This window comes from Echeneis naucrates, chromosome 16 (assembly GCF_900963305.1).
Source record: "Echeneis naucrates chromosome 16, fEcheNa1.1, whole genome shotgun sequence".
NCBI classification, from domain to species: domain Eukaryota; kingdom Metazoa; phylum Chordata; class Actinopteri; order Carangiformes; family Echeneidae; genus Echeneis; species Echeneis naucrates.
Window position 1 is genome coordinate 1,329,280 of NC_042526.1, and position 15,212 is coordinate 1,344,491.

General features: G+C 41.0%; 1 protein-coding gene across 1 annotated transcript in view; it reads right to left on the reverse strand.

Annotated features, from left to right (window-relative positions):
- Window positions 1-14,907, reverse strand: part of pot1 (protection of telomeres 1 homolog) — a 44,901-nt gene extending 29,994 nt beyond the window's left edge. The window contains exons 1-2 of the mRNA XM_029523358.1: window positions 14,868-14,907; window positions 1,168-1,301 (exon numbers count right to left, since the gene is read on the reverse strand). Coding sequence (XP_029379218.1) covers window positions 1,168-1,287 — 120 coding nt within the window. The 5' untranslated portion in view covers window positions 1,288-1,301; window positions 14,868-14,907. The remainder of the gene's footprint in view (window positions 1-1,167; window positions 1,302-14,867) is intronic.
- Between the last annotated feature and the right edge of the window lie 305 nt (window positions 14,908-15,212).

Below are 15,212 nucleotides of genomic sequence, written 5' to 3' on the forward strand. Positions count from 1 at the left end.
GTGGATTATTCTGCTGCTTTGGTCTTCATAAACACTCCTGTAGTGTATTAATCAACAAAAAAACCAGCAACACACACAGAAGAAAAAAAAATAAGTGGATGTGAGCAGATGGTGGCAGGTGACAGCTGAGTGGAAAGGGAATAAAGACAAAAACATGGCTGTGAGTGAGGAAATGAAAACAGGAATGATAAAAGCTTGATAACAGAACGGGGCCTGTAGAGATTTATAAAAACAGTATTTTTCTTTAAAGAGACTGTTTCCTGCTGAACAATTACATCAAAATGCTTGAAACAGGGACGAAAAAGACTTTTGTTTCACTTCAGCAGATGTTGCTGTTCTCATCTAGTTTCCGGTCCTGGAAAACTCTGAAAACCAGCTTCCTTCATCCGTTGTGTCCCAGCTCGGGGACGGTGTCTGTCCCTCGGAGATCACGTCTCTTCACAGTCGTTGCAGAGGGCGAACCAAAAGCACACTGTTGCGTTGCAACCATGACAAGATGTAGCTATATTAAAACAAAGGTCATTGCTGTGAACACTTGCACCTTTTGCAGGAACCAGATAATTGCTTTTCAAACTGTAATCCTCAGGCTCTGTGTTTTTTTTGGTGCCCTATTTTTTATTTATTTATTTATTGTCTCTGATGTGCAGTGAATCTTGGGATAGACTGGGCCACAGAGCAGCATTTGAAATGTGACAGGATAGTCATGTTGACATGAAGTGATCATATCGCTAAACTTCATGTTTAAATGGGACACTCTGCCTTTTTTGCTGTATTCTCAATATCAACAAGCATTAAAACCAAATGTGTACTTAAAATATCAATCCAAATTTGGGGATAACTAGAAGGAATGAAAATGTACAATTCCCTAAATTACCCTTCTTGCATTTATTTTAATAATTTTTGTATCTATTTGTTATTGTGCTTCATTTAAGTCAAATCTAAAATATCGTACATCATCGTAACATATCAAATATTAAATATAAAATATATTTCAAGTTGTTCCACCACCTTTTGTCTTCAGTCAAAGATGCTCCTCTGCATCTCTTGGAGAAAAGTTTAAAATCACGAAGTAATGTTTGAGTTACATTCCTAAGAACAGAGGAGACAGTCACAGAGTCTGAGATAAACACTGCTGTTGAGACAAATACTAGTCCGCTGGAAACAGACCTTGACCGTTTTGTTGGAGCAGTCGGTGCTGATGGTGATGTGTGGGATGGGGATCCTGGTCAGGTGTGCCGGTACCTGTGCGCCGGGCCCTGCCCCCTCCGACAGCACACAGACCGGCATGGCTTCACTGTGACCTGAAGGTGAGAATCAAACCATGAGATTAAATTCAGTGCAGATGAAAGTTTGAGTTAGGATCCAAAGTTTCCGAATCCTGGATAATTCAAATCTATAATTCAAGTCAGCACAAAAAAAAATGTTCAGTTTATTTTCTTTTGGTTTGGACAACTGAATGTCAGCTGGCTTCAATCTGTTTTAGGAGGAGGGACAGAGTTGCTGACAGACACCGATCCAAGTGGTGATCTCTGGTTCAGAGTCTGATTTAGCTGCCCTCCACCAGACGATTCATTACTGGGATAAGCCCTCTGACAGGAAATGGCAGATCCATGTCGACAGCTCAGCGGGAGGGTTAAGGTCTTTGAGGCGTTTCAGAGAGAACCGCAGCAAAGTGTTGGCCATGTTCCCAGCAGGTAGCACGTTGCTTCTTGTCAGAGCTCATTAGTTTGATTTCGGGCAGATTTGACTGGCGAGTCCCTCGGTGGTACCTCCTTGACCGAGGACGGTGGAGCGGGAACAGCCTGCAAGGCAGACGAGCTGTTCACTCGACCGTACAGTCAGATGTTCAGTCAGGCAGAAAACCTAGCTGGAGAAACCTCTCCGAATTAGACCGGGGGTGGAGGGGCCGAATTAGAGAGGGATGACTGACTCATTCATGGGTCCAGAGCTGCCTTGTGTGGAGGTACCAGATTCTTCCTGGATCTGACCTACAGCTGCTACGACTCACTCTGGCCACAAAAACGTCACCGGCCTGTCAGACCTCCGGTGTGAAGACTCACCGACACAATATCAACATTTCAGATCAGAAACAGAGACTGGAGACAGATAGATGCATGAGAGTGAAAACTGAAAGACATCAATTACTTGTTTTCATGATCACTGGAAGCCAAAATCATAATCAAAAATGGAAATTGATGAAACACCCAGCTCCATTTCTGACAAAAAAATGGCCACAAGCCAGTAAAATTTAATTTACCAACACATGATGCAGCTTAAAAAAAAAAAAAAAAAAACACTGAAAACAGCATGTCCAGTTAATGCCGGTGACAACATGCTTTGTCTCTAATCAGTCCCAGAACAAAATGTACGACTGATGAGAAAAAACAAAAATACAAAAACTATTTTAGATTTTTCTGGAAAACTGACAATTGAGTCTACAATCCCAATAGTTTCTCTAATTAACTCTACAATATTATTATGCAGAAAGCAACATTGTCACTAAACAGCAGTATACAACATATGAAATATCACATGTAGAGCGAAATATGACGACGGCCTATATTATTGATGGTCCAGGCTCAGTCGTGAGTCAGAGAAAATTTAACCCACAAAGTAAACTCTGCTATTTTTTATCATCATCTCTCAAATGCTGATTTACAGTTGTCTCCAATTTAGACTCTCTAATGAGAGCGCTGCTGGCTCCACCGCAGCCGATGACAAAGATCCACCTGACAGAGGCTTATCTATCCAGGCAGCCAGCTGGCCCGACGCCTGTTTGTTTGTCAGCTTCTGCAAACGGATGGTCCAGAGTGAACTGTGAGTCAGAGCGCCCCCACAAACTCCCCAGAGCGGCAACATATCAGAGACCACCACCCGGCCGTAAACGGTCTGCTGATCCCTGTGGTGGGGGAGCAGCTGATGCCTGCTAAATATCAGCCTGGCCACCCCTGTGTGGACGGCGGCCATCCTGCTCCTCAGAGTGTCGCCGAACCCCGTAGCTCAGCTGCTCCGGGACACTCATTAACTCAGAGAGCGGCTCAAGTTCAGCCCACCGACATCACAGGCGAGGAGCAGAAAGGCCGAGGGGAACTGACGATAGATGTCCAAAACAGCCACTCGCAGCTGAACCACCAGCACAGAAGACGTGACTACTGGGAGGCGGGGGAGAACAAAAGTCAGTGGGTCCTGCTGAAGATGTGAAGATCACATCTTTTACTGGCTTCAAAACTCGTTCATTAGCCGTTTATTTTCACAGTGTTCTTAACTGAAATGAATTGCGGGATACCTAATGACTCAGCTGAAACAATTATGAGTGGATTTTTATTCAATAATGTTCAATAATGTAAAAGTTTGAAATAATCATTGCCTTGAGGTAGAAACTTCTTGCCACATGCAATTTAGAGCCACATTAAGGCTTTCTCATTTTTCCCCACACCTCTGTATGTGTCGTCCTTTTTTTAAATGTCACCAAGTCTACACATTCAGAATGAGCTCAATCTGAGTTAATTATAAATCTCCCTCAATAAACCCAATAAACTGTGATCAGAGTTAGTAGCTCAGAATGCAAGAAATTTTGACACAATTTGAGGTTTCTATCTTTATGTGATCTGTTCTGCTCATTCTTTGGAGCAGTAATGATGAAAAATCAGCTCCAAAGCCTCTAATGCTCTAAATATCTGATTGTCTTTATTCTGTCAACACAATAAACTCAAACATACAGGACTGATCCAGAGACTCTGAAGGAGACACTCTGATTCGGAGAGCTGTCTGATCCAGATCTGAACTAACTTGGTCTATCAGTTTATCACTCAAGTCAAATCAGGGCTGTTTAAAGGAGGTGACAAATTAAAAAAAAAAAAAAAACACTAAAACTTAATGATGGGAAATTATGTAGACAGCAGTGAGTTTCTTACATTAATCAGAAATGTGTCGTCACACTTCAGCTCCACACAGCCCTTTACAGGACTCCCCCCCACCATCCACCAATAAACAAACTCAGCTCTAAACTCACATATTTAATTGCTGATTTACAATCTGCACTTTTACAAAGAACACTCTTTAATTAAGGACAGAGGTGAAACCCAGCTCACACAGCTCGGCATTGGCTGCAACCTCAAAGTTCATTTTCTCCGACATAAAACCTCCAGCTGCCTCAGGCGTATGCTCCAGCAGTTTCACCCATTGAAGAGAAATAAATAATAAACTCACACAGCTCAGCAGGTGATTTCAGGGGGCTTTATCAGGTCAGGAGCAGCTTGCGAGTGCCGAGCGGAGGGGAGGGCAGCACTGCAGCGCTCAGAGACAACGTTTATTAAAAGCCATTTAAAAAAACCACACTTTGCACTGAGCCACCGGCTCTCTGTGGACAGAAGCAGAAAGAAAAAACAGACTGAGACACTCATGTTTCATTTCATTCACATCTGCACAACACAAAGTCAAAAGGTTAATTCTTTACTTCAAAAGAGCCATTTGACGGCTGCTTTAATCGCCGGTGGTTTGGTTCCAAACCTCTGAACTTTATTATAACAAGGAATGAAGCCGCCCTGCATTATGTGAAAGATGTAGCTTGTAGTAACAAGCCTTCAGAGAAATGTCAGCAGTGCTGCAGCGGCTCCCCCTTCCCACCTTCCTGGTTGTAAGGTAGATTTTTCTGTGTCATTTTTCCCAGTAGGCACAGAACACAGTTTTCAGGAAACCGGGCCTGGTCGTTCTCTAAGGAGTTCATTACGGTCCACGTTCAGACCTACATTATAATGCATCACCAGTGATGCAATCACAAGACGCAATCAAGTGTAAACCACTTATGATTAGATCTCACTTTCCTTTTTTAAATGCAAATAAAGAGGCGTGCGCTGTTGTAAAAATGAAATGAATGAAATGAATGAAAAAATCAAACAGCAAAAGAGAAAGGCGTTGGAGGTGGAGTCTAGTAATTTGGCCTTCACCATGTTGGAGGATTAGATGGAGCTCTTTGACCAACAAATTCTGATCAGCTCATCCTTGGGTACAAATAATGTTCTCTCACTGTCACCAGGAGAAGAATCTGTTAGGCCGAGTTGTTGACATTAACTTCTTAGATATATATTGAAATTCTCTGAGGGAAGTGAACTGGACTATTACGGTCCTGTTGGAGCTTCAATATGTGCAGACCAGAATGATGCAACCGAATATTTATTTGATTTTCTTGTCATTTCATCCAATTTATCATCAGAAGAGGATTAAAATATTCAGTATTTCAGAACTGGAGGAGCTGCAGTGATACACACTGTGCATGGGAGATATGGTTTTATCCACACACATCCCAACAAATCATCCGTTTTATCTCCCGACCCGTGGGGGTGAAAAACACAGATCTAAAAAGGTTTATTTCTATGCAGACTGGAGGAGTTTCCTCTGCAGTGGGAATGAGACAAATCCCCCCCAGAGGGCAGAAACACATGGACTCCTTCACCAGCAGCAGCTGATAAGGAAAAAAAAAAAAACAACAACAACAAAACAAAAACCAGCTGACACAGGTTGAAGAATATAAACATCATCGTCCTGCAGAGAAACTGAAGCTGCTCATTACGGCAAAGCTAATGATGATTTAGGCTCTCTTGGAGACTCGTTCGTCCTGAGGGTTGTCCTGAGGCCATGAAAGTAATATACCGCGAGATACATCAGGGAACTATAACAATATTCTTTTAATTACCTTATTATGGGCTAATATTAGAGTCAAATGGATATTTTGACCTAAATGAAACAGTAAGGATGTCTCTCTGTAGCACTGGTGATAATCGCACAAGGAGGAATCACCTCATACATACATACTACCCATACTACCCTGTCATTGGTACAATATAAAATATTTCACCAAATCCTCACAATAGAGAGACATACAGAATGTCTAGAGCTTTGGTTTGGAAAATAAAACATGATTGATTATCAGAATAGTTTAGCACTGATTGGTGACTCTAATCAGGCCGACATTGTATCCCTTCAGAACATTTAAAACCACAAATGACAAAACTGAAGCTGACAGAGCCAGACGACCCCGACCGGGTTCATCCAAAGACCACATGAAACTCCTGATGACTCCGCTCCTGCACAGACTGTCACGTTTCCACTGACTGTTTTCCAACTTGCTGATTAGAGCTTTTTTTTTCTGAACATGGGGGAAAAATGAAGTGGAAAAATAAGATTAGGATTTTCTAAATTTGAATTTTAAGACAAGATGTTCCCAGACTTCCATCTGAGCTGCAGAAAACACACACAGTGTGCAAAACGCTTGATTTTTAAACTACTTTACATAATGCACACAATCGTCTCTGATATGGGTCTTATTTTAACAGACGGAGGTGTTTATTGAGTTTGATGATGATCCTGTGACACAGATAGCATTAAAAAAACAAACACACCTCCTCAATGTCAAAACAACAATAACCACCAATAAGTTTATGGCCTTTACATTTCTGCTCCTTTTCCCTGAAGGCTAAGGGATTTATTGGTGTATAGCTAACACAGTCATAAACTGACCAGTCTAGAAGAAAGATTTTCAGTTCAGCATCAAACTTTATTTCTTCACTCACCAACATCTGTCCCTATCATGCCACATTATTCGATTGGCCAATACAAAATTTCATATTCTGCCGGCTTGCTTTTGTGGCTCTTTGTTGTAATGTTATCTAACAAGCATCTCGCCGCGGCCTCCAATCTGCCCTGAAGACGCAGCACCGCTCAGATGTATTATAACCTCTTGGCTCATGAAGATAACGACAGCCGAAGCTCTTGTCAAGAGCTGCTTCCAGCAACAAACCACGTTCAGCAGCAGAGAAAAATCACAGACGGCTCCTCAGTGAAATATTTCATAATGATGATTAGCCGTTTGTGTGTTTCATAAATTGACCTTCACTCTGATTGAATTTCTACTCCTGACCTCCAGTGCATGTGTGTTGCTGCTGTGATCCTTGTCTACATTATACCTAATTAGGGCTTACAGCTAAACATTATTTTCACAGACAGTTAATTTGACAATTTTATCTAGAAAATGGCAGGAGGGGGGTGAAAGGTCCCACTTACGTTTCCTAAAAGCAACATTTAAAATTATAATTTAATCCAACTAATCAGAATAAAATCTCAAAGCCTTCTATCGTATCACACAACGCTTAAAAACAACAAATGATTCATTAAATAAGCTCCATTATCTGATCTACTGATTAATAAAAAGCCTGCAGCTTCACCACCTCAAGCTGATTGACTGAAAACATCAATAATTATATCAGTGAAGACCAGAACTGCGCTGGGTTTGAAGAGCACTGATTTATTCTGACTTTAAGTCCCTGGATTGATCCTCCTTTTACCCCAAATCAAAAATATTGGAAATGCTTAAATGTTTAATTTGTGGGTCACTTGCAGTAATTTCTGGCTACATAAAAAGCACACAGTGCTTAACATTTTATTTTGACAGGGCCTGTGAGCAGTAGCTTCCTCCCCTGTGGTGTATTTTGGTGTCAGGGAACATTTGTAGGTATAAACCTTTTTAGTGAACATTTAATAAAACACAACATGGAGAGGACAGCAGCATCGAATATGTTATTACGCTGATTTGTCCCCTTCTCAGTAGTTTTTAAAGCATAACCTCCAAGTATCGACACTTTTTCTTCCTCACAATTCAAACTCTTGGGCTTTGCTGAATTCAGGTCCCATAGCGACAAGTTTTATTGTTTTAATGAGCTCCTACAGTATCACCCCAGTGGGGGGTAAGAAGAAGTTTCATCCTAAAATAAATGATCACTGTTTGGCTGACAGCCGCCATGAGCTGAGACTGTCAGATAGCAGAGCAGGCCTGCAATTACTGTTTCACAGAGGATGACAACTTAATGATATTATTGAAAGCAACTTAAAACAAAGTTTTATTTGTTGTAGAAACATACCTTATAGCCATGTAACATAACAGCAGAGTAATGTTGTGGCATTGACGGCCCATCATGGTAAGGTAGGGAAGGCATGAGCTAATTTTCTACCAAACATCATAAACAACCATCACCAAACCTGCTCTGTTCAACATAAAGCTCTAAAAAACAGCTGGTCTTCGCCGTATCACATCACTCTCACCACACACACATTTCCAAGACCGTCCAGGTGTCATGGAACGCACCTCTTCACTGATTGTTTCTGCTGTTAGTGTTTGACAGCTAACAGCCTGATAACTGCAGACATATTGTTCAGTCCCAGAGCAGTTAACTGTTGGCTAACTGTCAGCTGATCTTTTCTGACGAAGATTGCAGATGACGGTGTCACAACAACACAGTAAAACAGACGAAATCAGCGAGTGAATACACATAAAAGCAGCTCTGGGGTCACTCTCAGACTATTTGAGAAACATTAAAAAGGAGATTTAACTGAACAGAACACTTTGAGAGAAGGTGCCTTAGGACTAGATTGTACAGAGATATTAAATGATTCAATTTCAGATATTGCTCGGGTCTAATGTGATGTTCTGTGAAAACTATTTCAAGTTACAAGAAACACAAAATCACTTTTGTGTGACTTTTCTCTCTGAAGTCCAGACGCACATTCCAAACAGTATGCAAATAAAAACTACAAGTACCGCATAAACAAAGTCACACAGATTGCTTATAGCAGACTGTGAAGTGAACAGACTCGATCTGAATGGGAATAACTGAAAACGGTATAAAACAGCAGCACCAGCTTCAACTCAACAGGAAAACAAATCAAAAGTTTCCTCGGGCTAAACATTGTGTACCAACACAATACAGCTGAGGGAGGAGTGTGAAACAAATCAATTCAACAACCTCTAGAAATATACCACAAGCTCTTTACTTCAGTCTGTACACTAAATCCCAACAATAGAGCATCCCACCACCTCCTGAACAAAACATTTAGCAGCTTAGTGTGTTTTTCACACAGCACATAAGTATTCCTTTTTTCACCTGGAGAAAGTTTCACACAAAGACAAGACACACATATCTCAGGTCCTTGCTTCCACTTTGACCTTTTTTTTTTTTTTTTTTTTTAAACACTTGCCCTTTCATCCATACGATCTCATCTGGAGAGCATTATTATTTATTTATGCACTTTCATTCGAGAGTTCAGCTGCTGCTAATCACCAAACTCATCCTCCTTCCTGTTTCCCAGCGTGCAGGCAGGTCCCAGCTGTTGATGCTGGTTCTTGGTGAATACATGTGCCACCACAGGTCATTTTGGTTTGAAACAAGAAGAAACTATATCTATATGAGAGGACAATTGAAATGCTCTCGACTGGGGGTGGGAATTATATACTATCACGACTTGATTCTGATTTTTGGGGTTAGATTCGATTCATAATGACTTCTGCTTTAGTCTATAGGTGTGCAAAGGATCCTCATGATCTACTCCAGTCTGACAGAATGACAAATGGAGACATTAAAGTGTCTTTTTCACATTTATTAAGTTTTAAACATTTATCCATGCTTAGATGGAATTGTTGCATAAAAGCAATAACACTTTGCTTAAGTAACAAAAATAAGTATCTCTATAAAAAAACTAAATAAAAATAGTGCAGTTAAACATGTGTTCCTCATTTAGCAAACCCTGAACACTGTGAAGCTCACGTCAAGCTCGGTCTTCTGGGGCAGTCGGTAAATAGGGCCCTATAAAATCTGCAATCACGAAAAAACTGCATTTTTCCCCAGAATAAAAAGGAATGTACCTGTCGGGAAATTCCCAGAGGGGTCACTAATAATGCACGCCCTCCACCAGTGAAGCAGCCGTCTGAGTGCTAAGTGACTCATTGAGCTCAACACAAAGAGGCTGACTATCATGTACTTCGATGTATTATATGATATATGAACCGATTTTTTGGCACACCCCTACACTCCATCCTGATTGTTGGGTAGGTCTGTTTTCCTCTTTATGGGACCAAGATTTATGTATCATTGTGTATTAAAGACAGCACATGGAATCTTAAACCTATGCTTTTCTCACCAACATAGGATGAAATAGACATTTATGCCTGTTTGTTCTCGTGGTTGAAGCCTCTCTCTGAGAATCTGGGATAATCTGTTGTCTGAAACATTTTTACATAACACAAAAACTCTGACATATAAACAGTGTAAGCTGCACTTTTGTTTTATGATCCTTCAGTGTCAGAATCAGGTGAGACAGCAGGAGATGGTGTGAATCAATCAGCCAATCAGGATGGAGGGAGGTGAAGAGGAAAACTAACATGTCAGAAAGAGTGACAGCTGTGTCGTGAAATTGCCTTACGGGCTTTTAGGGGGGGTGCACGTATGCGTGTGTGCGTTTTCCACTCTGAGAATCACCGACATTGTGTCAAAAATCACAAACTGTTCTGTGTTTATTCAGCCAACGCCAGAGCGTTTGCCAAGACACAAACCCTATTTGCTCCACATTTGCATCATCTTTGTCTCTTTATCTTTTTCCAAAGGATGAGAGAGAGAGAGAAAGCTCGACACAGGCAGGATACCCAACCACTTCCCAAAATAGATCAGGAGAGAGGATTGCCCCACTGAAAGTTCTTCCAATATTGGAGTGAGCTGTTGTGTTTGGGAATAAAGCAGGACACAGGACCGGCTGCTGCACGTAAACTACTCCGCTATGATTCATATTTTATGTAACAAGGTTATCCCACATAGAAAAGGACAAAATAATGTAGTAAAACTGGTGCTGGAGGCTCATCTTCTCTCGCCTCCTCAGCCACAGCCACATGTTTGAGGATCAGTGAAAGCCAGACTCAGATGAGGAGTCTGTTGAGACCAGGGTCCCCTTTGCACTGGTCAAAAGCTCTCTGACATGGGGCTTTTGTCAGGAGTGTGAAAGACTTCTGTCGGTTTTCAGATTTGGGTCAAATGACACTGCAGCAGACACAAGTGTTTACTGGCTGCTGCTACAATCAGAGAACCTGTGAATGTTCCCAAATGTCTCAGTCAGAGGCGACTTACACAGTTTCTAGGATCAAATGTCAGGTTAAAAATAGATTTATTGTGATTTTGGTTCACGCTCACGTTCACACACACACTCTAGGGACCAATAAACTTAATGTTCTGTGTACTGTGGGTGGAAGCTGGAGTACCGAAGGGAATCCACCGCCCCATATCAGAACAACTGATCAATGATATATGATTATATACTTGCTCATTAATCCAATACGCAATTAATTGTTGCAGAAATGATGCATGATGGCATTTCCTGCTTGAGGAAAGCAACTTGGACTGAGTATAAACAGTGCAGACTCCAGGACACAGACTGTTTAGTGACCCATAAAAAGAAAAGGGCTTCATCGTGTATTTTGAATTAATCTGGGAATTAATATTAACTGGCCACATCTGAATAAATCTGCCATCAATAGCTGTCTCACAGCCATTGAAACAACCCCCCCAAACAACATCATCAATAACAGGAAAATGTTGGCTCTTCCAATATGAGAACTGCATTTTCAGGTAAACATGTCCATTTGTGTAAGATTAGTTTTGTGTATCAGTAGGAGTCACAGAGATCATCGTCTGATGAATGTGCAGAGCTGACACTGGACAGACTCATGCAGCCTCCTGCTCTTACAGCCTCCTTCGGCAGGAAATCAGCTCAAGTCCAACAGACCATTTTCTGATTTAAAAAAAAAAAAAAAAAAAGTGGCAGGTGACTTTTCATGCAGCAGCCAGCGAGGCAGAAAGGTGACACAGCCAGATCTGAGTTCGGCTTCCTCACCTCTCAACCGGCAGAAGGAAGCCGGATGTCCAGATCCCGTGATCTAATCCACAGCAACAGGCTGCCACTTCAAAAGCAGCAGGGAGCGCTCGTCTTTTAACTCTCACAGCCGGGTGGAGAAAGGATGAGTGAATTCCTAAAAAGCTTGTGAATATTCATCTGCAGATCTGCTTAGCAGGAGCAGCAGAGAGGCCGCACAATCAGACAACAGCAGCATAACATAACACACAGAACACACTGTCCTGACTCTGTCATTCTGCTCTCCAGTATACTTTTTCATCAGGAAGTAGGTCAGCAAAAGGAGCAAAGCACTGGCTCCACCTTAACCCCCCCACCACAAAGTATAGAGTGACACGAGGGATCGATCAATAATCAGCTGAATCACAAACATACTGACTCATCATTATCATCATCAGTGCACTCATTCATTAAACCTGAGCCATCAAACGTGTGATGGAGCACCGCTGTTCATCTTTCATGAAACTTCATTTACAGCAGGGATGAGTTAAGACAAGCATCTACCCGGGCAGTAGATTTATTAATATTTGTAAAGCACCAATTCTCAGCCATAGCTCTCTCCAAAACTGACTCTGTTTACTAATGACTTCTTTCACCAACTGTAAATGGATGGCCTGATAAAACCGCACAAAATGTTTGCTTGTGTTGTCTGTCTTAGCCTTTAGTTGACGTTGTCTTAAATTACTATCAATTCAGAAATGTGTTTTTTTGTTTTTTTTTTTTGTTTTTTTTTTAAATGGAGTTTTACTGTCCTTAATCCCATTATACCGCCTGATGGGATGACTAAAGTATTTACAATACCTGTACAAATTAATTAAATACAATCAAAATGACAATATGGCCAAGTGCAAACAACTGTTTAAACTAAAGCCACGTCATATTTTGTAATATCTGCCAAAATAATTACTTTTTTCTTTTTATCCTGCAGCCCTCTTCAATATAATGTTTGGTATCTCTGAAGGATGCACACTCCGGCTGTTTACAGAGCTGTGAAAAAGAGAAAACTCCTCAGGTAATTTTGAAGAGGACGATTCAAGAGGGCAGTAATAATCCAAGATTTCAGCACTCGTACGAGTACCCATGAGAGACAGATTACATAAAGATCATTAAAATCACAGTCTTGAACTTTAACACAGAATATGTGACTCTCCCAGCTTGTGAGTGTTATCTCATGAAATTCATTCAACACAGTTGTTTATCCTTTGGTTCACGCTCACATTCACGCACACTCTAGGGACCAATAAACTTAATGTGCATGTCTTTGGACTGTGGGTGGAAGCTGGAGTACCGAAGGGAATCCACCGCCCCATATCAGAACAACTGATCAATGATATATGATTATATACTTGCTCATTAATCCAATACGCAATTAACTGTTGCAGAAATGATGCATGATGGCATTTCCTGCTTGAGGAAAGCAACTTGGACTGAGTATAAACAGTGCAGACTCCAGGACACAGACTGTTTAGTGACCCATAAAAAGAAAAGGGCTTCATCGTGTATTTTGAATTCATCTGGGAATTAATATTAACAGGCCACATCTGAATAAATCTGCCATCAATAGCTGTCTCACAGCCATTGAAACAACCCCCCCAAACAACATCATCAATAACAGGAAAATGTTGGCTCTTCCAAAATGAGAACTGCATTTTAAGGTAAACATGTCCATTTGTAAATGATTACAAGTCCAACCTATCAGTTAGTTTTGTGTATCAGTAGGAGTCACAGAGATCATCGTCTGATGAATGTGCAGAGCTGACACTGGACAGACTCATGCAGCCTCCTGCTCTTACAGCCTCCTTCGGCAGGAAATCAGCTCAAGTCCAACAGACCATTTTCTGATTAAAAAAAGGTGACTTTTCAAGCAGCAGCCACCGAGGCAGAAAGGTGCCACAGCCAGATCTGAGTTCGGCAGAAGGAAGTCTAACCTACAGCAACACCCGCCCCCATCTCAAAACAATTAGTAATTATACATTATACACGCCACAATTCTTGCTGCAGAAATTATACACGATGGCTTTTCCAGCTTGAGGAAAGCACCTTGGGCTGAGTATAACCAGTGCAGACATTCAGACAGTTTAATAACAAATTAAAAGAGAGAGCTTCATCATGCATTTTGAATTAACATTAACGGGCCACAGCTGAATAAATCTGCCCTCCACAGCTGTCTTACAGTCAGTGAAACTACAGACCACATCAACAAACAGAAAATCTTATTCTATTTGTAAAGAAATCTTAGAGAACAAATACAGCTGAAGAGCTCCTCCATGAATAAGTCTGGGAAATAATCAGGGTCAAAAGGGTTATGGCATCAACATCACACTGCTGCAGACTCTGAATTACTACACAATGACAAACCACACAAAACAACACAAACTCAGCAGGTGTCTGTTTTTACCGTTAACTCTCAGCTAGTTAGCATGCTAGCCAACGTTAGCAAACACGAGCTATCCCTCTCCGGTTTAATCGCCAAACAATCGTGTTTGAGCAGCAGTCGTGACAAAAGACACACTTTAAAATCACCTTCAACAACACAACTAAATCAGGTCGGCGGAAAATGTGCGGAAATCTGCAGCGAGCCAGATATTGTGAGTTTGGTGGAGTGTCAGGCCGAACGCCATTTTAAAATCCTTCATTTTTACGTTTGTTTGTTTCTCTGACACAGACCACAAAAAACAGAAGATATTTTGCAACTTCTTACGAATTAGTAGATTGTGCTGATAAAATCGGCGATCACTAAATACACAAATTAGTCCGTTATGTGCTTATTTTTCTACTTTCCCCCCGAGAAACTAGCATGGTGTCGAGGACGAGGGCTGCTCAACACAAGTATAATTTCAGCCACTTTTGGGATTTATGTTGAAATCCAGGTATTTCTAAAATATGCCCAAACCTGTCCTTCACCTGAAGTCTTTGCCGGTTTCAGCAGTAATTAACAAAACACAAAATCTTACGGTTTTTACATCGATTCTGATCAAAATGTCCTCTTCCTCGAAGTCAGCCTGGTTTTAACATCTCTGAACGACTTTCGACCAAACAAGAGTAACAGAAAGAAAAGGCCAGTCATGAGAGCTTTGCTGAAGTGTGTTAGTTTGTGGTCGCTTGTGTAATTAACATCCAGAAGTAAAAGTTGTCAAACTTACGGCTGCAGGTTGTTTTTCCTTCGCCTGGTTTTGAATTGACCGGCAGCTGAACGCGCATGCGCGGAAGTACAATCAGAACAGGCGTATTATTATATTATATTATTATATTATTATTATTATTAATAATATTTAAATTAAAACATGACAGAAATTCAAAGAAAAAACATGAAACAATAGCAGGAAAAGGCAGATAGATAAGCACAATAAAAACTTTAAACTTTGAAAAAATACATATCAAGATTATTTGAAACTGGAGGCTGAGACAGTAAAATGTGTTTTGAGTTAATACATGAAAGGAGGAGGAGGGACATTTTCACATAGACTTCAATTCAATCTTCTTGACTG